Source organism: Zootoca vivipara, chromosome 6, assembly GCF_965207765.1.
Source record: "Zootoca vivipara chromosome 6, rZooViv2.hap1.1, whole genome shotgun sequence".
Classification (NCBI taxonomy): domain Eukaryota; kingdom Metazoa; phylum Chordata; class Lepidosauria; order Squamata; family Lacertidae; genus Zootoca; species Zootoca vivipara.
This window is the reverse complement of record NC_142589.1, coordinates 88,413,571-88,436,855: the sequence shown is the minus strand read 5'-3', so window position 1 is coordinate 88,436,855 and position 23,285 is coordinate 88,413,571. Positions and strand designations below refer to the sequence as shown.

The 23,285-nt window shown below is 45.0% G+C and overlaps 2 protein-coding genes across 2 annotated transcripts in view; one reads left to right on the top strand and one right to left on the bottom strand.

The window, feature by feature from the left end:
- The window catches only part of LOC118086941 (excitatory amino acid transporter 5-like), a 34,043-nt gene extending 21,273 nt beyond the window's left edge, over positions 1-12,770 (bottom strand). The window contains exons 1-2 of the mRNA XM_035119047.3: positions 12,066-12,770; positions 6,861-6,940 (exon numbers count right to left, since the gene is read on the bottom strand). Coding sequence (XP_034974938.1) covers positions 6,861-6,940; positions 12,066-12,275 — 290 coding nt within the window. The 5' untranslated portion in view covers positions 12,276-12,770. The remainder of the gene's footprint in view (positions 1-6,860; positions 6,941-12,065) is intronic.
- Positions 12,771-14,416: 1,646 nt separating this feature from the next.
- Positions 14,417-19,934, top strand: POLE4 (DNA polymerase epsilon 4, accessory subunit). Its single transcript, XM_035117293.2, has 4 exons — positions 14,417-14,686; positions 16,683-16,767; positions 18,126-18,167; positions 19,680-19,934. The coding sequence occupies exons 1-4, from the start codon at positions 14,462-14,464 to the stop codon at positions 19,691-19,693; spliced, it is 366 nt and encodes a 121-aa protein (XP_034973184.1). The 5' UTR covers positions 14,417-14,461; the 3' UTR covers positions 19,694-19,934.
- Positions 19,935-23,285: the final 3,351 nt, after the last annotated feature.

The window sequence follows — 23,285 nt, the reverse complement described above, 5'->3', positions numbered from 1 at the left end:
CGCCGCCACCGAAAAAGGCCGAATGTTCTAGCGCCCGTTTATTAAACGGGCTGAATGACACTAGTTTTAAATAAAAGGGCACATTCTACTCATGTAAAAACACGCTGATTCCCGGACCGTCCGCAGTCCGGATTTAGAAGGCCATTGGGTCAGATCCGGCCCCCAGGCCTTAGTTTGGCTCCCCATGAATAAGAGGATGTGAAAGAGGGTGCAACTGTAGACAGGTGCAAGGGTGTGACGGGAGAGGGAGTCACAGGTGGCAGGTAGGCGGATGGACGGACTGCATGGTAAGACCCTAAGAGGAGCCATGTTGGATCACCAGGGTCACTCCAGTCCAGAATCCTGTTCCCCACAGTGGTCAACAGGCATATGCTAGTGGTCATTCTAAGTATCCTACAGGTGTGGCTCTAATCTAAACAATAAAATGCTCCTTTCTTTCATATTGCGAACAATTGTTCAATCAGTGAGTCAGGCTTTTTCTCATCTTAGAATCACATAATTGTGGAGTTGGAAGAGACCCCTAGGGTCATCCAGTTCAATCCCCCACAATGCAGGAATCTTTTGCTCAACGTGGGGCTTGAACCCACGACCCTGAGATTAAGAGTCTCGCGCTGTACCAACTGAGCTATCCCAGACTGGCAAAGTCCTCAAATATGAGAATTGCTGTAGTAAGCATAAGGTAAAGGTAAAGGGACCCCTGACCATTAGGTCCAGTCACGGACGACTCTGGGGTTGCGGTGCTCATCTCACTGGTCATGTGGCCAGCATGACTAAGCCGCTTCTGGCAAACCAGAGCAGCGCACGGAAGCGCCGTTTACCTTCCCACCAAAGCGGTACCTATTTATCTACTTGCACTTGACGTGCTTTTGAACTGCTAGGTCAGCAGGAGCTGGGACCGAACAACGGGAGCTCACCCCGTCATGGGGATTCGAACCACCGACCTTCTGATCGGCAAGCCCTAGGCTCAGTGGTTTAGACCACAGCGCCACCTGCGTCACACAGTACAAATTTGGACTCCCCTGCAATGTTTCCTGATTGTTTAAATCATTTTACTGAGATAGCATTTGGTAAAGGGTGGAGGGTTCAACGAGATTCCAGATCTGATTTCCGATAGTAGGATCCTGCCCTGCCATCCCATCAGCAGAGCAACATCTCAGATCTCTGCAGCAGCAGATTCCCTTAGGAGCTCATCTCTCTTTGGAGACTGGCCAGCTCCTTAAATGCATGCATTTACACTGTTTTAAGTAGCTCATTTTCAATTAGCACCTATAATTTTGGGTGCTGGCTTTGGAAGCTGTTGTTTTTAAAATTATAACTTCACAAAGCGGCTGCAAGGGCTCTAAATGCTGAGCTGGCGGGAGTGAAACACAAACACGAATTTGCAGATATCTGGCATGAGTGTGAATACAGCCCTTTTTGTGCTGCCCAGTCTTGCAATGTGCCCCTTTTAAAGCCCAGCATTTCCTGCTGCGATCTTCAGAACGCTCCGAAAGCTCGCTCTCGAGTTGCTAAAATGGTGTGGCAGCCAGACTGGATGGGCAGCTTTGGGAGCTAAGACATGTGAGATCCCTGCCATGTCAGGTAATCTGCAGCAATTTAGCCAGGCCTAAGCTCCCAGCTGCACGTTTCTGGGCCATGTGACGGATCCCATTAAGTGAGAATGGACAGGGCGGCTGATTAAAGGAAGCAGGAAGAGATGCTGAGGTGGGGAGGGATGGAAAACAAGAGATGCAACCTTCCACATGAATGGACACCTGGCACAGATGGCTCAACTGCATCCAGCAATGGAGGGAGAAACTGGATTCAGTCTGTATTTAAAGGCAAACCTACCAAATCTGCAATTTCCCCAAACAATGCACAAACTGAAACACACAGCCATCCTTGCAAATTTGCACTTCAAATTTGGCAGTGCAGCTCTTCCCACCAAGTCGTGTGTACCCCCCAAAAAACCATACAACTAGGGTAAAGTTTATGCATTAAACTCCACCCCCATCGTCCAGCCCGGACACTGAGGTCCAGCTATGAGGGCCTTCTGGTGGTTCCCTCCTTGTGAGAAGTGAGGTTACAGGGAACCAGGCAGAGGGGCTTCTTGGTAGTGGCACCCGCCTTGTGGAACGCCCTCCCAGCAGATGTCAAAGAAATAAAAAACTATCTGAGGGTATAAATAGTAGATGGGTAATTTGCTTTGATTAAATTCACACAAGTTTATCGGATTTAATAAAAATATAAGAAGAAAGTGGAATAAGGAATAAATAGTTAAGATTGTAAGGGAGAAGCATAGTAGAGCTTATATGGAAATAGGGAACTGATATGGAAATGCTGGGAAGTTTATTGTATCTTTTTGTCTTATGTCTTTTTTGTTCTTTTGTTTTTTCTGATTTTTTTCATGATTTTTCCTTTTTCCCTCTTTTTTTAGTTATTACTTCTGTTATTGTTTCTATTATAAGTTGATTTAAGTTGTGTAATTGATTTAATTTTATATAATTTTGTCTAATTTGGATTTTTGGAAGTATTTGTGTTATGTTGATTATGTTGATTTATGTTGATTTAATGTCTATGTTTATGTTGATTTTATGGTTAAAATTAAATAAATAAATTTTTAAATTTTTTTAAAAATAAAATAAAAAACTATCTGACTTTTAGAAGACATCTGAAGGCAGTTTTTAATGTTTGATGTCTTATCATGTTTTTAATATTCTATTGTGAGCTGCCCAGAGTGGCTGGGGAAACCCAGCCAGATGGGCTGGGTGCAAATTGTTGTTGTTGTTGTTAAATGCTCTGAGATCTAAGGGTGAAGGGTGGTATCCAAGAGACTGTGATCTACTCACACTATAAAAAACTACCCATTGGGTTGGCTAGAGTTGTTGAGCTTTTTTTAAGAAAGCTTCCTCAAAGTTTTGTTGAGGTAAAGTTTTTAAGGGGTTTTTTGGGGGGGGGGCATCAAGATCCCGCAATCGATCAGCATCAAACAGGGACATCCCGCCTGTATTAGAAATTAGAAATTAGCACTAAAATGTTTACCGGTAACATTAGGATGAACTTTCTGGTGGTAGAAACTGCTTTGACAATGGAATAGATGATCTCAGAAGGTGGTGGGCTCTCCTTTGTCAGAGGTTTTTAAACAGATGGAATCACTTGAGAGGTTCTTCAGCTGAGATTCCTTTGCAGGGGGTTTACTGAAGCAGAGAATGGGGGTAGCAAAAGCTTTGACCTTTGTAATGAGTCAACGTTCCCTAAGCCAGGGTCAAGCCTGGGAGATATTTAGCTCCCAAGGGGATTGCAGAGGCACTTAATAGGCTCTGAGAGGTGTTCTCAGAAAGGGAGTTATTCACACTACCATCATATATAAGATCAATAAAACAGAATAAAACTACCCAGAAAATGTTAGCAGCCAGTTAAGAAAACGTCTGACGAAAATGGAGAGGTTTTGACCCTTCTGGAATGCAAACAGGGGAAATTCCCCCATTCCAGAGAAAGCTCGCTTCCAGAGCCTCAGGTGCAGGGCCAGTCTACCCATGAGGCAAGCAGTGGGAGTCCATAGGGTGGCACTCCCACAGACCTCACCCCATGGGCAGCAGAGAAGTCGCACTAGCAATGGCACCAGTATCTAGCACAGGCATCCCCAAACTTCGGCCCTCCAGATGTTTTGGACTACAATTCCCATCTTCCCCGACCACTGTTCCTGTTAGCTAGGGATCATGGGAGTTGTAGGCCAAAACATCTGGAGGGCCGCAGTTTGGGGATGCCTGATCTAGCGAGATGTTGCCAGAAGCCAGCGCTGTTGCCAATGCTTTGCGGGTGCCACCTTTCAATGCACGTACAGGAGGCTTCAGTGGGGGGGGGGAGTTGTCATGTGCCGATTTTGCCTTAAGTAGCAAAGCAGGACACACCACACCTGTCCAGGTGCCATAGCTGCAAAGGCCCTAAGCCTAGGTGTTTGTATTGCCCATATGGAAGCAAAGAAGGGCATGTTCCGACACCAGGGTTGTTAAAAAGGCAGTTTCTGTTCTGACCTCTTATTTGTCAGAATCAGCAAGGCTTCCATTCTGCTGCAGTTCAGTTTCTGTCAAATTCTATGTTATTCGTCTCACCTGATGGCCACCTACCAGGGATTCTTTAGCTGTGGTTCCTGCATTGTGTCGCAGACTGGCTGGGTACAAGGAGTGGTGGGAGACACCATCTGGGGAACCCTCAGGGGAAGACGGCTCAGAGCCCGGGGAGTGGTAGTGGGACAACGGTGAGCGGTCAGAGGGGGAAGACTGGGAGGATGAGGGGTCGGAAGCTGAAGAGGCTATGGCAGAGAGCAGTCCAGACTCAGAGGCAGGAGAGGACGGAGACCAGGAAACAGAGTTGAGGCAGGCTGCTGAAGAAGCCAGGGGGTCTCCCCCTCCTGCTGCAACCAGCTCCCCTCCCCTGGTTTCCCAGAACCCAAAGAAGTATGAAGAGGGTGGAGCAAAGAGAGATGTCAGAGCCTTAGGCTGCTGGAGAAGGAACCGTGGAGAAGCCTTAGAGCACATATCCCCAAACTTCGGCCCTCCAGATGTTTTGGACTACAATTCCCATCATCCCTGACCACTGCTCCTGTTAGCTAGGGATCATGGGAGTTGTAGGCCAAAACATCTGGAGGGCCGCAGTTTGGGGATGCTTGCCTTAGAGAGTGGCGGAAAGGCAGGGACCTTCAGTCCTTGCAACTGCCTCATTGGGGCAAGACCTACTGGGAAGAGATGCTGTGATCACTAGGCCTGCACGGTTTTGGTTTCTTTGTGTAAACACAGGGTGTTTTATTGCTGACCTACTCCTTTCTCCAGCTCCTGACACATTGCAGGGGGTTGAACAAGGTGACACTTGGGATCCCTTCCAACTCCGCAAGTCTATGATTCTACTGTCCACTATTTAATGTAAGCTACATAACTTGTATAACATACTTACTTAAATTCATTTCAACGTAAAATAATTGTAAAAAAACAAAACAAAAACAAAAACCCAACCATCGTTAATTAAGTTTTGTTTATGGACTTATAAAATAACACAGTAGCAATGTGAGCAAACACCAATTATATTCGATATTTGATGGACTGCTGACCACAAACACACATTGTTATATGGGGGAAGGGGTCTCTAATATATATGGGTCTCAGGCAGGTTCAAGCCAGCACACAGAACTGGGCCTGAAATCCCTGGTGGTGCTTGAGGGTGTTATAACACCATCCTGCCAGTAGTAAAATGAAGGGAAGTGTGATGCAGCAGCGAAGAAAACAAATGCTATTCTGGTCTGCTGCATCAACACAAGTTTGGTGCCCAGATCAAGGGAAAGAATAGGACTGCTCTATTCTGCCCTGGCAGTGTTCGAAACTCCCATTGTTTTAGGTGCATTTTGCGACAGGGAATTTGATTAGTGCAAACATTTTCTGAGCTCTGGGTACAGTATTGCGCCTAAGATTTCAGATTAAAACTGCGGAGTGGAAGGAAAGGAGGACCCTTTTCTGCCTCCCCACTTCCAGATACTCTCTGAAGAAAGGAGAAGAGACCCTTTTAAGAATACGGGGGGGGGGGGAGGCCAGGGGAAGGGCTAGACCGTATGAAAAATGAACATAATATTTTAGCTGCAGTTCATTCATTTTCAGCTTTGTATTCTTGTTATTTTTTTAAAAAAAGAGAGTGCGCCGAGACATTGTGTTATTGCGCCCATAACCTAGGTTTAAGGTGCCATTTAGCTCCTCGCTTTCATAATTTCTAATACTTTGCCTTGGTCACACCACACGTGGAGTACTTATCCCCAGTTCTGGGCACTGCAGTTTAAGAAGGATATTGGCAAGCTGGAAGGTGTGCAGAGGAGGAAGGCGACTACCTTCCAAGGTCACTCATTCCACTGTTGAACAGCTCTTCCCGTCAAAAAGTCATTCCTAAACGTTTAGTCAGACTCTCCTTTTGCTGTCATTTGACTCCATTGGTTCAGGTCCCACCCTCTGGAGCAGGAGGATACAAGCTTGGGCAAAATCCCGAGGCATTTAAAAAAGGGGCCCACTGCACCCCCCCCCCAAGTTACCGTTCCTGTTTGATGAGTGCTATTTTTCAGTATGTGTAACCTCTTTGTCAATGCCCTCAAACTGATGCTACGCTCTCTGCCGATCGACCCCACAACCTTTAAAGTCCTTTATTATTAAACTGGAGATGGTGGGTTTTAATTCCTTGTGGGGAAGAGGATGTAGGGAAGTGGGGTGAGGTGTCCAGATTGGGCTGCATCCCGGCCAGCTCCTCAACCCTTTGCCCAGGAAATGCCTTCCCTATCATCTGCCTTGCCTTTGCTACTAAGCTCCAAGTTGTGTGACTGGCTTGAGGTCTGCATCTCAGCCTCTCAAGACAGCCTCTGCCAGCCTTGGTCTAGACCTCAGTTATTTCCACTGCCTGAAGTCCGCTTTTCCTTGACCCTGGTGCCACTCACTTTTCTGTTTCACCTAAGGTGGCAAAATGTCTTGGGCTGGCCCCGATTCCTGATTTGCATGCATTTGGATGAGCTGACCCTTGGGACCCCTCGCAACTCTATGATTCCATGCATAAATAAATGCAGAGGCCCATGAGATTTGAATGTTTTCTTCCCTGTGTGCTTTACAGTTTAAGTGGCTCAAAAACAAAGCTTATAATTACAGTTTAAGTGGCTCAAAAACAAAGCTTATAATTTCTTTTGTTGGAAGAACCAATTGCACCTCTCCTGGCACATTGCCCATGGCAATGCCCCTGGAGGGAGGCCTGAACTGCACCTCCAGGAAAGCAAATCCTTCTCTTCCAGGTGCAAAGGAGCGATTCTAAACAATATTGCAACTCCCTCTCCACCTGCCGCTTCCTGGTCTTCTTGCTCTCACCTGGAAGTGATCAGTGGCAATATCAGCATCTTCAGCATCCTCATCAGGAGTTCTCCAGGGAATGAGAAATACTGCTTCTCCTGTAGGGAAGGGGGAAAGGCAGAAATGTTAGGCCACAGAGGAGAACTTGGGAGGAGCAGAGAAACAGAGGCCGGAACTTGCAGCAAAAAAATAAGTCATCACACACACACAGCTGGAACCTAGGTTGAAAACCCAATTTCACATCCACACCATACATTTAAAGTGCATGGCTTCTCCCAAAGAACTCTGGGAACTGTAGTTAGTTAAGGGGGCTGGGAACTGAAGCTTTGTGAAAGGTAAACTACAGTTCCCAGGATTCTTTGAATCAGCCCTGAGTGCTCACCGGAAGGACAGATCGTGAAGCTGAGGCTCCAATACTTTGGCCACCTCATGAGAAGAGAAGAATCCCTGGAAAAGACCCTGATGTTGGGAAAGATGGAGGGCACTAGGAGAAGTGGACAACAGAGGACGAGATGGTTGGACAGTGTTCTCAAAGCTACGAACATGAGTCTGACCAAACTGTGGGAGGCAGTGGAAGACAGGAGTGCCTGGCGTGCTATGGTCCATGGGGTCACGAAGAGTCGGACACGACTAAACGACTAAACAACAACAACATGTGCTGGTGTGGATGTGACCAAATAGCAGCCATCATTTAATGGCAAGGAATTAATGATGTTCTTTTTAAGCGCATTTCCCCACCTATAAATTTACATGTGGCTATTATTTTTAGAAAGTCCCTTTTTTGCCACAGCAACTCAAAGTATTTAAAGCATTAAAGCTAGCAAAACAAAACAAAAAACCACACACCTAAAAACCTACATTAAAACATCCCACTCACACAAAAAGGCCAGAGTTAGTTAAAAGCCAAAGACCTGGTACGGTAGATGTTTTCACCTGGCACCTAAAGATATGTAACAATGGTACCAGGCTAGCCTCCCCAGGCGAGCATTCCATAATAATAATAATAATAATAATAATAATACCCTGTCCATCCAGCCACCACTGAAAAGGCTCATTCTCGTGTTGCCACCCCACACCTCCCATTAATTACAAGATTGTGCAGGCTCACCCCTCGCATCCAGAATCACGAATGGAGACGTTTCCATAGGGCAAAGGTGGCCATCTCTCCAAGGGCTTCTTTGTGGCGGTGGGTGCAGCTTCCGAAGGATTATTTTACCCCCTTTTTTGCCACCACTGCCACAACCGATGGGATTTTTTGGGGGAGGGAGATTTGCTTGAGGGCTCTGGATCAAGCCCCCAGGAGAAGTTGATCCTGCTGTAATATGGCTTTTTCTTTTGCAAAATGTAAGAGCTTTAAAAAAAGCCTAATGTGAATCACAGTATAAACTTGAAATCTCACAGGTGGCCTATATGCCCTGTGTGCACATATATCCGGCTTCCTCAATCTCGACCCTCCAGATGTTTCGAGACTACAATCCCCATCATCCCTGACCACTGGTCCTGCTAGCTAGGGATCATGGGAATTGTAGGCCAAAAACATCTAGAGCAGGCATCCCCAAACTTCAGCCCTCCAGATGTTTTGAACTACAATTCCCATCTTTCCTGACCACTGGCCCTGTTAGCTAGGGTTCATGGGAGATGTAGGACAAAACATATGGAGGGCCGCAATTTGGGGATGCCTGATCTAGAGGGCCGAGATTGAGAAAGCCTGACATATATGCATTTGAATTACCATAAGCACCCAGGAGGAAAGACTCCAAAGGCCCTCCAGACTGGGGTTTTAAGGTGGATATATTCTGCAACATAGGCTTAACCCAATACTGTACTAGTGCAATGCTGTAGTGGTGGTTTTATTCTGATTTTGTTTGTTCTGTGAGGATTCCCCAACTGTTCCACCATGTGTGTCTGGAGAGGTTATAGCGCAACAGAAGTGGAACAAAAACAAACTAGGACAATTGTGGTATAAAAAGTTAAGGGATTTTAGCAGGAATTTGTTGGGAGTGCATTGATTGGAAATGAAGTGCTGTGGCTTGAGCCCAAAGCATCCTGAATGTGTGATGGAAAAAAGGATGGCCTGGAGGAACTACACACTCTCCTAATAACATCAGGCTGCAAGTTTCAGTTGATGAGCAGTGATGTGAAATGTGCTCTGGTGCTGATTGTCTCCTCTACAGACCAGGTGGCATGTCTGTATTTATATACTGTATTAGATAGATAGATAGATAGATAGATGATAGATAGATAGATAGATAGAGTACAGCTCATAAAGATTTAAATAAATAAATAACACAAGAATCACACACAAGCATCTGCACCTTATCAGAAAATTGGCATTCCAGAGACAGGGGTCATAGCCACAATCACACATTTAAAGCACATATAACAAGCATGGGAACTGCAGTTTTCCGCTTCCCAAGCTGCAGTCCCAGCACCCTTAACAAATCAGTAACGTTGCCAGGATTCTTTGGGGGAAGGCGTGTGCTTTAAATGTGTGGTGTGCATGTGACCAGGGGAAGCAACTATTGGGAAGGCCCCATTCTGAGTGCCAAAAAGGAGCGGAAACAAGAGTTGATCCTTTGCTACCAAGCTTGAAAATGGAGAGGAGTATTTCATGGCCCAAATGTATGCTCACTTTCTGAGGAGGGAGTCCCACAGAGCTCAAGAGAACAGCAGGAAGCTTATGTAAAGATTGCAGGCTTATTCTTTGGAACGGCTCCCCAGCAGAGTTTATAGAATTAGGAAGAAGGGGTTGGATCCAGCTCTACTCTGCTCAAAGTAGACCTATGGAAATTACTGGACCTGTTTAGTCTTGTTCATCTTTTTCAATGGGCCCACTGGCTGCACCCCTAGGCTGGTAGGCTTAAGAACGGGCTGGGGAACTTTTGGCCCTCCAGATATTGTTGGACTCTCCTCAGCATCAACAGCCAGCATGGCCTATGGACAGGGATGGAGTTCTAGTCCAACATCTGGAGGATCACTGGCTCACCACCCCTGGCTTAAGAGGTGAAGGTCTCAGAAACGTCTACGCTCCAATCACTGCCAGACCTCCTTTTTTGGGCCCTGAATCTTGAACTGTTATGGGGGCCCGCATTGCAACCAGCAACAAGGTCTGGGTAACCACTGTTATCTTCTCCGATTGTGTTGTTCCATGATAGATTACCACATTTTTAATTTTAAAAAATTACTACTACACCTAAGATTTGGCTTAAAATTGCTGTATCGCGACACTCCACCTTTACAAAACTTGCGCTACTGACGATCAAAACTTTGGGATTGTTGAGATCTGTACAAAAAAAAATTAATCCATTTCAGTCGTTTGACTCAAATTGGGTCTACTGGACCCAATTTTTTAAAGCAATGTAAACTAATGTCACTTCTGGGGCCCCTCTGGGATTAGGGCCCCTGAAGATTAAGCTTCATTAGTTTCATAGCAGATCCGCCCCTGGCACCAATACTTTTCCAATTTCAATTTATTCAATTCAGCACTGCATTCAGGGAGAATGGTAGCCACAACAACGGGGAAGGAGAGAAGAGTCTTGCTGCAGTTAAGTAACCAGCTCAGCTTGGCACTTTGAGCTATGACACCAGCACCCTTAACTGAAATGGCTTCTCTAAACCCTGTCGGAGATGGCACAAGGCCATGTCGAAAGAGCAGCTGGACATCGCAGGAGCCAAGGCGGGTGGGGAAGGAGTAACAGCTCATTCTCTGGTGATTCCTTCTGAGTTTTCAGGTAGCCACAACCTCTGAAAAACTGCTCTATGTGGGGCTACCCTTGAAGGTGACCCGGAAACTACAACTAATCCAGAATGCGGCAGCTAGACTGGTGACTGGGAGCAGCCGCCAAGACCACATAACACCGGTCTTGAAAGACCTACATTGGCTCCCAGTACGTTTCCGAGCACAATTCAAAGTGTTGGTGCTGACCTTTAAAGCCCTAAACGGCCTCGGTCCAGTATACCTGAAGGAGCATCTCCACCCCCATCGTTCTGCCCGGACACTGAGGTCCAGCGGCGAGGGCCTTCTGGCGGTTCCCTCACTGCGAGAAGCAAAGCTACAGGGAACCAGGCAGAGAGCCTTCTTGGTAGTGGCACCCGCCCTGTGGAACACCTCCCATCAGAGGTCAGAGAGATAAACAACTACCTGACATTTAGAAAATACCTAAAGGCAGCCTTGTTTAGGGAAGTTTTTAATCTGTGATATTTGATGTATTTTAATGTTTGTTGGAAGCCGCCCAGAGTGGGAAGGGAAGCCCAGCCAGATGGGCGGGGTATAAAAAATAAATTATTATTATTATTATTATTATTATTATTATTATTATTATTAGAAATAAGGAACACCCGTCCTTGGGGATGCAGGATGAGTTTGATTTGAATCACATTTAAAGGTGAACATAGCTAATTCAAGCTTTCTGAAACAATATGCGATCTGAAAGACAGCTGTCCTGCGAAATTTACACTTCTGAGATTTCCAGCCAAGTAAGGTACCAACATTTTGGTACAGATTTCTCCTAATAAGCACAACTTTGGAAGCAATTCCCTCTAATATAATGCCCTTTTGTATGTTACCTTCACTAATATGTGCATTTTTGTATATATTGCTTTATTTGGACTGGATGGCCCTTGTGTTCTCTTCCAACTCTATGATTCTATGGAACACTGCACTGCAAAAGTCAGAGAGGTGCGAGTTTCGAAGGACAGCTGTGTTTCTGTATTAGTTCAGAGAAGTACATAACAGAGGGTTTCTTATTAAAATGCAAATAGAATAGAATTGCTCCTCCATCTTTAAGCTAGCAAGAAGCTTCACCTGCAGAAACTCTGCCTCTCTGGATACCAATCCCTCTGCCAGAAAAGAAGTGAGGAATCCCAAACACAGTCAAACCCCTCACTAAACAAAGCAACGCCAAAACACACACTCTCCATTCTTTCCAGGGCCACTCAGATTTGAAACTGGCTGCTTCTGGGGCAATAAAATCCCACTGTTCAGTTCCTTTCTCCAGAAAGATAGCTTCCTGCAAAACCTGCATGGGATGTTAAGTGCGCCTGAGCATATGCACTATGCTGGAGTAAACACAGTTGATCCCCACCACATTGGGGTAATTGGCCAGAGTATGCCATTTCCAAGCAAGCAAAGGCCTCTGTTGTAGAAATCCAGTGTCTGCCTATTGCATGCCTTGCTTCAGAAAGGCCTGTCCTGTTGCTGTTCCATAAAAACCAGCCACTTACCAAATCAGATAATTCCAGTGTCCTAAGCAGAAACCCCACAAGGCATCCAGTCACCACAGAAAGCATGGAAAGTGTCAAGAGGCCATTTTTGCTCCAGAAGGCCCGGATCCACTTCCGGAATCCCACAAGGCTGATGGAGAACGGGCAAAAGAGTGCTTTCTTCAACTGCTCCCACATGGTGCCTTTCAGAGCTTCACCAAGATCCGTCATGAACCAGAGAGCGCAGCGTCAAGGGCAGGATCCTGGAGCCCATGGGGCGTCATTGAGGCGCCTTTTGCCCTGGAGGAATCATATCTCCCTGCTGATTAGAACCTGTCTGGAGAGGTAGAAGGAATGCAAGGAAAAGACTCTCTCTTTCGCTCCCTGGTAATCTCCACGGAGGATCACACCAGAGCACGGTTGTTAACTGATCCCCTTTTAGCTTAATAGAAAGTGACATGTCCTGTGACGTATTAATCCAAGTCTAGATTTGGAATAAGCAAGAATAGAGCTACGTCTGTTTGCAGCAAAGACAAAGGAGGGCCCTTCCAAGCACCTGTTCCATTGCACTTTCACGATGATTTGTGCTCAGGGTAGTCACACGACACACAGCCAACCCCACTTTCAGTACTGTTTGTGTGCTTGCAGAAGTTTTGAGGTGGCCACATTGCTTCATTCCTAATGTGCATATCCTGTATACCTTCCCGGTGAAATCCTCTAACTGCACAAATGTTCTTTTTGTCCCATTTTTGTTGGCCTCTGGACAGGATAGTATTGGAGAAGCATCACAGAACTAGTAATAAAGCAGAATAAATCCACCACTGTTACTGTGTCAAGAACATGTTGGAAGGATACACACACAATAACATAACACACCAGTGTGGAGGAGCCCAGGGTCATATTGCACTACTTCAAAGGCTCAGATTTACCAAGCAAGCTCTTAGTGTAGACCTCCCTTATGCACTTAGAAGCAGATATTGTGCACAATTTCTGGTCTTGCCCACATATTCAAAAAGCTGGAAAGGAAACCTTGACTGCAGTTCCAACAAATCACAGGATATCAGTTGTTAGCAAGCCCCCACAACCCAAATATTTACTTCATTAAAGTAAAATACTAAAATACTAACTTAGAAGCATTATGCCGTGTCTTATCACTGTTCTGTTTAGCTGTCATGCTTACACTGACTCACCGCAGTGCTCCTATGTTTTGTTATAAGCCCTTTATAGAGCATTTGGGTTCTATACGTTCCTATTTAATTCACCCCGTTAGTCAGGATCCATTAATTTTTATGGAAAGCTCCAGAGTTCAATGGTAGACTTTTGTATGCCCAAGGTCCTTGATTCAATTCCCAGCATCTCCAGATAGAGCTGGAAAGGACCTGTCTTTAAAGTTACTGCCAGTTGGCATAGTTGATATTGAGGTAGATCAGGTATAGGCAAACTCAGCCCTCCAGATATATATATGCACACCATGGAATGTTGGGGCCATGGTGATTACAAGGAGGATTTATGTATTGTTAGCAGCACCCTACCTTACAGGATTTTTGTAAAGATTATGACAAAATGTGCACAAAGCATTTGAACACTCAAAGGTTCTATACTTTTTATTTTAAAAAATTTGGGGAGCATCATGTATCAAATAATATTTAGTTGGTTATGTGCCTTTATATAGGGACGCAGGTGGCACTGTGGTTAAACCACTGAGCCTAGGCTTGCTGATCAGAAGGTCGGCGGTTCGAATCCCTGTGACGGGGTGAGCTCCCGTTGCTTGGTCCCAGCTCCTGCCAACCTAGCAGTTCGAAAGCACGTCAAAGTGCAAGTAGATAAATAGGTACCGCTACAGCGGGAAGGTAAACGGTGTTTCCGTGTGCTGCTCTGGTTTGCCAGAAGCGGCTTTGTCATGCTGGCCACATGACCTGGAAGCTATACACCGGCTCCCTTGGCCAATAATGCGAGATGAGCGTGCAACCCCAGAGTCGGTCACGACTGGACCTAATGGTCAGGGGCCCCTTTACCTTTATGTGCCTTTATACAACACACTTCTTTCCTGGCTATTTTGGAAAAGAAATGTTGTCCTTAATAATGTATATGGTTGACTGTTTTCTTGCTTATTACATAACTACGTGGCAACCAAAACTCCATATTTCCAAAGAAATATTCCCCACCCTTCATCGCTTACTTTTCCAATGGGTTAACTTAGCAACAAGCCAGTTCCCCGAAAATTGGAATCCGGTCTAGAGGTTTGCCACGTGGTAACTTAGCCGCCTTTGAACATGTGATACCAAACTATTGGGCTCAAGAAGCACGTGGCGCACAAGGGGCGTGGCGTTCGAGCGCAAAGAGCGGGAGATGGGCGCTTCGATTGACAGGTCGGTCGCGGCGCAGGCGCACTGGCGCCACTCCACAGCCCGGTTAAGATGGCGCTGGCTGAGGGAAACGTCGTGGCGGCTTCGGCACCCGCAGACGAAGAGTCCGAGCCGCCGACGTCGGCGGCAGCACCGGGAGCAGCAGCTGCGGCCACCTCCTCCAGCGCGGCCCGGCCGGCCCGACTGCCGCTAGCGCGTGTCAAGGCGCTGGTCAAAGCCGACCCGGACGTCAGCCTGGCCAGCCAGGAAGCCATCTTCATTTTGGCGCGCGCGGCGGTGAGCGACTGACTCAGGGAGGCGGTGGGTGGGGTCTCGTGTTTGCCTCGACCAATCAGGAGGCCGATTGCGTTGGCGCGCGGGCGCGCGGCGGTGATTCACTTAGGTTAAGGCGGTGGGCGGGGCCTCGCTTTTAAGTCTCCGCCAATCAGGAGGCCGGCTTTCGTGGTGGGCGCGCGCTGCGGCCGTTGACCTGAGTTTCCCTCGAGCTAAAGAGGTGGGCGGTCCTGCACGGTTACGCCCTTGCCCAACCAGAAGGCTGTTTTCGTCTCCGGCTCCGCGGGGACGGGTGGGTACGCGGGCCATCCCTGGCCAATCAGAAGCTTACTTTTGCCCTGTGTCGGGTGAAAGGCGTGAGGAGGGTGGGTGGTGGGCGGGGTTGCCCCACTTTTGGCTACGGCGATTGGCTGCAAGTTCTAGCCACGTGGCGAAGAGAGGGTGGGGTTCTGCAAACATATTCTTGATGCTTGTTGTGTTATTTACCTGGCCGGGTAATTCATTATTACATAGTCCATATGAATTAATTACAATTGTGGGTGTTCTGATTATAACTATGGCTATTCTTGAACATTTATCATAATTGTGAATATTGGTGTGTCTAATACAGTAATCATGTAATTATTTTTCTAATGTTCATAATTAATATTATAAATTTAGCTCCCGAAATTGTTTATCATCTTATACAGTATTTGTATATTTCCTTGGGATACATGTAATAGGTAAAGCCTGACTTGGGAGACAGGCAGGATTGATATATTAAATAAATAAATTCATATATTAATTAATTTAATTTTTTAAAAAATTATTGTGCTAGTCAGAGGCCATGGCAACATCCAAAGAAGGAAAAAACAAACAAACAAACAAAGTCGCTGGATGGGCTAGCAAAGGGGACTCTGAAATCTAATTTGCACACTTCATTTGAGAATTACTTTTTATTTTGTGCAATAAGACATTTTGGTGGATTTGACCACAGCTTTATATTAATTAATAATATGATAATGAATACTCTGCAGTAAATTACTGCTGATGACACTTAATTATTGATGATTCTACTGATTTGAGAGAACACTGATAGTAATATTTATAAAATAGGATGTTTTGGTATTACAGGATGTACCATTGGTAGTGTTGCTGAGTGAAATTTTTATTGGCTAAGATAAAGCTATCGTCCCCGCTGTGGCTTTTGGGTCTTCTAATAAACCAACATGGCTGTCCATATTAATGCACAGCATCTTATTGTTATACAAATCTATGGCGTGAACGTGCTTGGAATACCATGTACTTCTTTGGACGCAGGTGGCGCTGTGGTCTAAACCACTGAGCCTCTTGGGCTTGCTGATCAGAAGGTCAGTGGTTCGAATCCCTGCGACAGGGTGAGCTCCCGTTACTCTGTCCCAGCTCCTGCCAACCCAGCAGTTCGAAATCATGCCAGTGCAAGTAGATAAATAGGTACCTTTTTTGTAGGAAGGTAAACAGCATTTCCATGTGCTCTGGCTTCCATCACGGTGTCCCGTTGCTCCAGAAGTAGTTCAGTCCTGCCGGCCACATGACCAGAAAGCTGTCTGCGGACAAACGCTGGCTCCCTCGGCCTGAAAGCGAGATGAGCGCCACAACCCCATAGTCACCTTTGACTGGGTCCTTTACCTTACCTTACTTTTTTGGAAACCTCAAGATATTGTGAACTTGGAAAAGGCTCAGAAAAGGCAACCAAAATGATTGTGGGGGTGAGACAACTCCCTGATGAGGAAGGGTTACAACATTTGGGGGCATTTCAGTTTCGAGAAAAAGCAAGAAAGCAGACATATGTATAAGCAAGTTGCATAAAAGTGTGTGGAGGAAGTGAGCAGAGAAAAACGTTTCTCTTCCTCTCTCCATAATGTCAAAAGTCCTGGGCATCCAGCAAAGCTGAATTTTTGATGATTCAGGACAGACAAAAGTAGATACTTTTTCACAGTCCATATAAGCTGTTTTCTCTGCTTTGCTTCCATCCCCACAGGAGTTGTTTGTGGAAACCATTGCAAAAGATGCCTACATCTACGCACAGCAAGGAAAACGGAAAACTCTCCAGAGGAAAGACCTGGGTAAGGAAGTATAATAATAATAATAATAATAATAATAATAATAATAATAATAATAATACAAGCCTATCTTGTCTTTCTAATTCTTAAGAACCAAAATGATGCTGTACGTATGTGTTGACAAGGATGTAAACCAGAGGAATGCTTCATGGGTTATTAAAGAACTAAACAAAATGGGGTTGCCATATTTTGAAAAGTGAGCTTTTTTCTTTTTTCTTTTTTGCAACATCTCCAAAAAATTGAAGTTTTCAAGCTATGTTTTAGGAAATTCGCCAAAAAAATCAACGCTTCCCATATGGGCTACCATACATCTGGGGTTTCCTGGACATTTTAACTGATTTTCAAAAATTTCACCCAGATGATATTTTCGACAGGCGAATCCTGGATATGCCCAGGAAATTGCAGGCGTATGGCAGCCCTAAAACAAAATTAAATAGCCGTACATAAAATAAGCTTTAGTGGAAAATGAATAACGCATTCTTACCTGTCCAAGGCATATCTGGGCTATATTGAGTGCTTGTCCTGCTCAGACTAGACCCATTGGAAGTTAGTGTAACCTGAGTAAGTTAGGTTCGTTAATTTAAATTGGTCTACTCTGAGTAGGGCCTGCATTGGAAACAATCCTTATCCTGGCCCCCTTGAGCTGCTGTGCAGTTCACAAGAACGGTTGCTGCCAAAGCAGGAGAAGAGCATTGCAGTTTCAGTGAATGGTTGGTTCAAATAGGAGGACGAGAGGAATTCGCCCAGGACACATTTACTGTAATTGTTGTTTGCAGTGATGCCAAAGCCCGGATAGTTGTGGAATTATAGAATCATAGAATTGTAGGGTTGGACAGGAACCTCAAGGATCATCTGTTCCAACCCCCTGTAATGCAGGAATATTCAGCTGTCCCATATGGGGATTGAACCTGCAACCTTGACATCATCAGCACCAAGCTCTAACCAACTGAGTGGAGAATGGAGGAAGAAAACAACACAGGTTGTGGTTTAGGAAGGGAGGTGCTGGAGCCCTTCTGCAGGCAAAACAGATGTTCTGCCACTGAGCTATTGGTCTTCCTCCTAAAGGGGAGAAAGAGGCACAGGGATTAGGATGTAGGGCAACCCCTCCCTCCACAAAAAAACCTCATGGGGACTAGAAACACAAGCTGTGTTACTTGGGCAGAAAGAGAGTGACCATATCAGGGATCTGGGGAAGCTGCAAGAGCATGGAGAAGATTTGAATTTAGCTGCCATAACTTCTCTTGCAGCCAACAAATAGGAGCTGTTTTACAGTTCAGAATACAAATTTCTGTAGTCTGATCCATCCATCCTAATTTTCCTTTTATTATTATTTCCTTTTCAAATGGGTGCTCCTGCTGCAGACAACGCCATAGAAGCAATAGACGAGTTTGCATTTCTGGAAGGTAAGGTTTCGTTTCAAGTTTTATTTGTGGTGTCACTGCCTTGTCAGAACGGTGAGCTAGCCTTACATTGACTCTGAATTCCAGGTGGGTGAAAGCCAGGCTCCAATTCAGACGGAGGGTCACTTTCATCACATCTACAGCATACATTTAAACCATATGGCTCTCTCCCCTAAGAATCCTGGGAACTCTTAATTTGCCACTCGCAGAGCTATAATTCCCGGCGCCCTGAACAAACTACAGTTCCTGCCATTCTATATGTGTGAAGCCAGCAATTTCTGTGTAGGTCAGAATTAAAGTCAAGGCCAGAGGGTAGGCAATGTGAATGCCATCCAAAAATGGTTGGAGTCCATTCTCCCATCAGTCCTAGCAGCTATCATAACCAGCAGCCAGGGATTATGGGAGTTGGAGTCCAGAAAAGATCACGTGCTCTCATATGCCCTTTCCCAATGCCTTAATGGATTGGGGGGGGTGGATCCTTCAATTGCTCCAACAGTGTGTTGTTTGGGGGCTTGTGGGCATTTGAGATGGTGTTTGAAAACCTTTTGACGGCAACTTGAGATATAAAGGAGCAATTTGTTTGGTTGGCTTTGTTTGGATTTCAGAGCAAAGGTCTCTAAACAACAATACAGTATCTGGAAGATTTTATTTTTATTTATTTATTAGTAGAAAAGGTTTTCTCCATTGCCGCTTCTCCACTCCGTCAAACATGCCCCTACCAGCTTTGCAAACAGGAGGAAAAGCCTTTTGAGGGGGGGGGCAGTTCTAATTCAACTTCTTCCTTCAAAAACAGGGTCTTGTGGGTATTACAACCATCAAACTATCCCAAAATGCTATGGGGTACAGTAGGTTAGGACTCTGTGCCATCTCATTCTGTGTGGATCCAGGCCTGGTTTTTTGAACAAAGTTCGCTGAATCAGTTCAAAAGTCTCTGAACTGCATGTGAAAGTAGTTTCCACAATTGCTGGGCGAACTGAACCTGAATCAAGTTTGGGAGTAGAAGTTCTAGTTCATCATAACATCCATTCTCTTATATGTATTTTTTAGTCTCTAGAGCAGCCTTTCTCAGCCTTGGGTCCCCAGATATTCTTGAGTTACAATTCCCATTATCCCTGACCACTGGCCATGCTGGCTAGGAATGATGGGAGTTGTAGTCCAGCCCTTTGGGCCTTGAAGGTTCGTGATCCTCATAATTGAAAAAATTAAATTAAACCATTTGCATTCCATTGTGTGTGTGTTTTCTGGTGTTTTCTTAGTCTTCTTACGTATATTTTATGCTTTAGCACATCAGTTTGTAACAACCCGAATGCTGAGAAGCAGAACAGAAGCCCAAGGCACAGTTGATAAAAATGGATCTAAAGGCATGAATGTGAGCTGGAATTAGTTCCTCTTTAAAATGAACTTTCCAAGCTATGTCCAGGCCAATTGTAAATCTGTTAAAATGGTAGCTGCCTTGATTCGAAAGCCACCTATTTTCATTTCACGGTCTGCCTGCTCCTCTGTTTAATCCTGTAGGTACTCTGGACTGACGCAAGAAAGGGGAATCCCTGGAAGGAGAGATTAGAACAGAACGTGCTGTGCAAAAGGGACAGAAGGAACCGTTCCCAGGGAGATGAAGGGACTGTTTCTGCCTGCCTGACCTGCTGGATTTGAAATGGCCCAGAATTTGAAACAGGCTCTGTTGTAAATTGCTTTGTATATACCCCATCCCTTGTGGTTTCTCTGAAGTCTGCATGTTGTTTTGTACTCTAAATACATACTTTTTTCATATCTCTGTTGTGCAGTACAGGGTTGTATATGTCACCTCTTGGCCACCTGGTCTATACCTCGCAATTCCTAATATAAGACACGCATTGGTACGTTCTCATTAAAACATTTACATCAGAAGCGGCTGTGATTGAAACACACAGTTTCAACAGCCCCGTTAAAAACAGCCCCACAATTAAAACAGGTGACTTGGGGTCAAAGAAATCGAGGCAATAGGTGTGTAAAAAATTTAAAAAAGGCTGGCAGGATGCCAATGCAGATGGGGGCCTCTCGTATTTCAGCAGGGCGTGCATTTCACAGCAGTGATGCTGCTGGTGAAAAAACCTACCTGTGTGCCGCTGATACTGAGTCATTGTAAGATGAACCAGTTGCATTGGGAATGTTGATTCTCAAGAGCCATGCCCTCGTTTTTTAAATCTCTGCTCTTGTTAAGTATTTGTGGAGGCTGGTAATGATCTTTGCCTATCTCTGGACTCCTGGCCTCATTGCTCGGTTCCCTCTCACTATCATTGCATAACTGCAAACATATTTCCTTTTTTGGGATTTCGTTTATTTCAAGATTCAAAGTTACATTTTATCACTCAACAGCTATAATCCTTATTCTACAGTGGTAATGACTTCCTGCTCACCGCCCCCCCCCCTTGATGTTTATATCCACGATTGCATGCAACTGCTTTTTGAAATAGCCAGTTTCATCCTCTTCAACAGGTTTCTCAATGTATTCTGCTATTTTTTCTTAAAACTCCAAAGCCTGCTGTGGACTTTGCTTACAGAAAATTATTTTTTTAATGGACTGGAAAACATTTCCTTTTTTTTTTAAACATACTTTTTATTAATTTTACAAAATACAAAAAAAAAAACGGTACATACATAAACACCTTTTCCACCTCCTTCCTACCCACCCACATGGGTCCTCCCCTGCCACAGAAGTATCCCATGTATGTGAACAGTCAGAGATGGTCCATTTTATGCTTGGATTTCTGTCCTCCTCCCCCTCCCCTGACCCCAAAGCCCCCCCCCTGCCACCAGGGAGCTCCAGCAAACCAGGGCAGTACGCAGGAGGCCATCCATCCAACCATCTATTGTCATACCAAAAAAAGAGAAAAATAGAAATAGGAAAAAAGAGAAAAAAGAAAGGGCAAAAAAAAAAAACAATACAAAACAGAAATTTTTTTCTTACATTCATAATTGTAAAACCATATTTTGTGGGCTTCCCCTCCCCCCCCTTCCCCGGTTTTCATCCCTTTTTTATCATCTGCAACAGTTTCTTACTTTATAAAAATACACCTTTGTATCTTATACAACTTATAAATCAATTGTTAACATTTTCATCTAATATTCAAATCACTGAAAAATCAAACTCCCATTTTATCTTCCCGTGCCTAATTTTTACTCCCTCTATAAGCCTCCATATTTTCACATTTTTCCAAAATCCATTCACTTTTAAAACTATAACTATTCTCAATTTAACCTTACATCCCCGATTACCGGCTCCACCCCCCCAATCCAGCAAATTCCATAATCAGCAGACCAGTTATAAACCTGTTAATCCATCCTTATAATCACAACATCACTTTCCCTTCACCCCACCCCCTGTTTACAGTCTTTTGCCATCCAGGCCACCATACGGGACCCCTGAATTTCTTCTCTTCTCTGCATATTTTTTCCTTCTTCCCTGTGGGCGTTCTGGAGTTCCAGTAATACCAATCGTGCCCCCCTCAAAGGCAGGGCACTCCATCCAACTTTTTGTAGAGTAAAATCATCATTTTTTTCGTGGTGTGCTTCATTTTGTGTTGAATCATCACAGTCCTCATCTTCCTCTTTTCCTTCCTAATCACAGTCACCATCATTGTCATTCTCACATTCATCTTTTTCAGTGTCAAAAGCTTCATCTTCTAAAAAATCATATTCTGCCATCACCATCTGAAATTGTTGCTGTAACTCTTGCCGTCGTGTCTCCTCTTGACATAATTCTATTCTTGTTTCCCACATTAAGGTCAAAACAGACCGCTGGAACTCAGGGGAACACTTTTTTGTTGACATAGTTCAATCCTGCCAAGGTCAAAACTTGTCACGTGGGGTGGAATATGATCACAGTTTATTTTCTCGACTCCATTTTAACAAACTGGCTGCATTCTTCAAGTCTTATTAACAATAAAGTTCGAACTCACATTTCACAAACATTTAGACCAAAAAAGAAATTCCACAAAGTCCAGAAATACAAAGTGAAATAAAAATTGACTTATAAATCCTGATCAACTCACTGGGTTGTCTGGGCTGCCGGCTCCCGAGGAAAAGAAAGGTTTTTCTTAGTCTTTACCTCTTGCTGCAGGGCAACCACAGTTTCTCTCCCCTTTCACCCTGCATCAAAGGGGAGATTCTCTTTGATGCCTTTGAGGGATCCTTTTGAATTGCAAATCTTCTGTTTGCGGCTTCGGGTTTCTATTTACTGTCTCTTTTGTTGCCGTGGGGGGGGGGGTGGCTTCCTCTTTTCTCCCCTCTCTCCCAGATCCAAATTGTTTTATAATCCAAATCGTGAGGTTACTTACAGTCTGTTTCCAATCGTTTTATTTTCGGAAGAATCCAGCGCTCTCCGCCTTCGGCTTGAAGCTTCTCCCTGCTAGAATAACGTTGCCGCTCAAAATGGCCCCCGCGACTTCTACCCTCCTCGCTCCGGAGCTCTTATTAGAGCTAGCCGAAGGGTTGGGGAGTCCGGATTGGGGCTGTGCCGAGCAAATTTGCCCCCGGGACGCCCTTCCCGAGGTTCTAAGGGGCGCAGCGTCGCTCTCGCTGCCCTCCCCACTCCTAGCAGGGACGGGCCGTCTCGGAGACGAGACGAAACCCCGCCGATCGGCGCTGGCGCTGAACCCGGAAGCCTGGAAAACATTTCCTGTCCTTCTTGAAAGATTCTAGATTTGTATCTCTTATCAGAGCTGTCAGTCTCTGCATATTCCATGATTTTCATTAGCCATTCTTTTGAGGGTAGTCTTTATTCCTTCCACTTCTGTGCATAAAGATTTTTGCTGCTGTGACATGCATAAATACAGTTAAAGCTTCCTTTGGAATTTTGCTGCCCAGTATCTCCAGCAGGGAGGCCTTGGGAAAAGTCATGTTTATTTTTTTATTTTTTAACTTCATTATATATGCCCCCAAAGGGAAATATACCGGTAGTTTCCGAGCGTTTTTGCCTTTACTTTGCCATCACAAAAACTTTGGGCTCTTTAGCACCCCCCCCTTGATGTTTATATCCACGATTGCATGCAACTGCTTTTTGAAATAGCCAGTTTCATCCTCTTCAACAGGTTTCTCAATGTATTCTGCTATTTTTTCTTAAAACTCCAAAGCCTGCTGTGG

What these genes read in the sequence shown, in the direction of transcription:
- POLE4 (XM_035117293.2), top strand. Translation starts at nt 14,462, where the DNA reads ATGGCGCTGGCTGAGGGAAACGTCGTGGCGGCTTCGGCACCCGCAGAC. An exon ending in TCATTTTGGCGCGCGCGGCG is followed by an intron (nt 14,687 to 16,682) that starts GTGAGCGACTGA and finishes CCATCCCCACAG; the next exon opens with GAGTTGTTTGTGGAAACCAT. An exon ending in TCTCCAGAGGAAAGACCTGG is followed by an intron (nt 16,768 to 18,125) that starts GTAAGGAAGTAT and finishes CTCCTGCTGCAG; the next exon opens with ACAACGCCATAGAAGCAATA.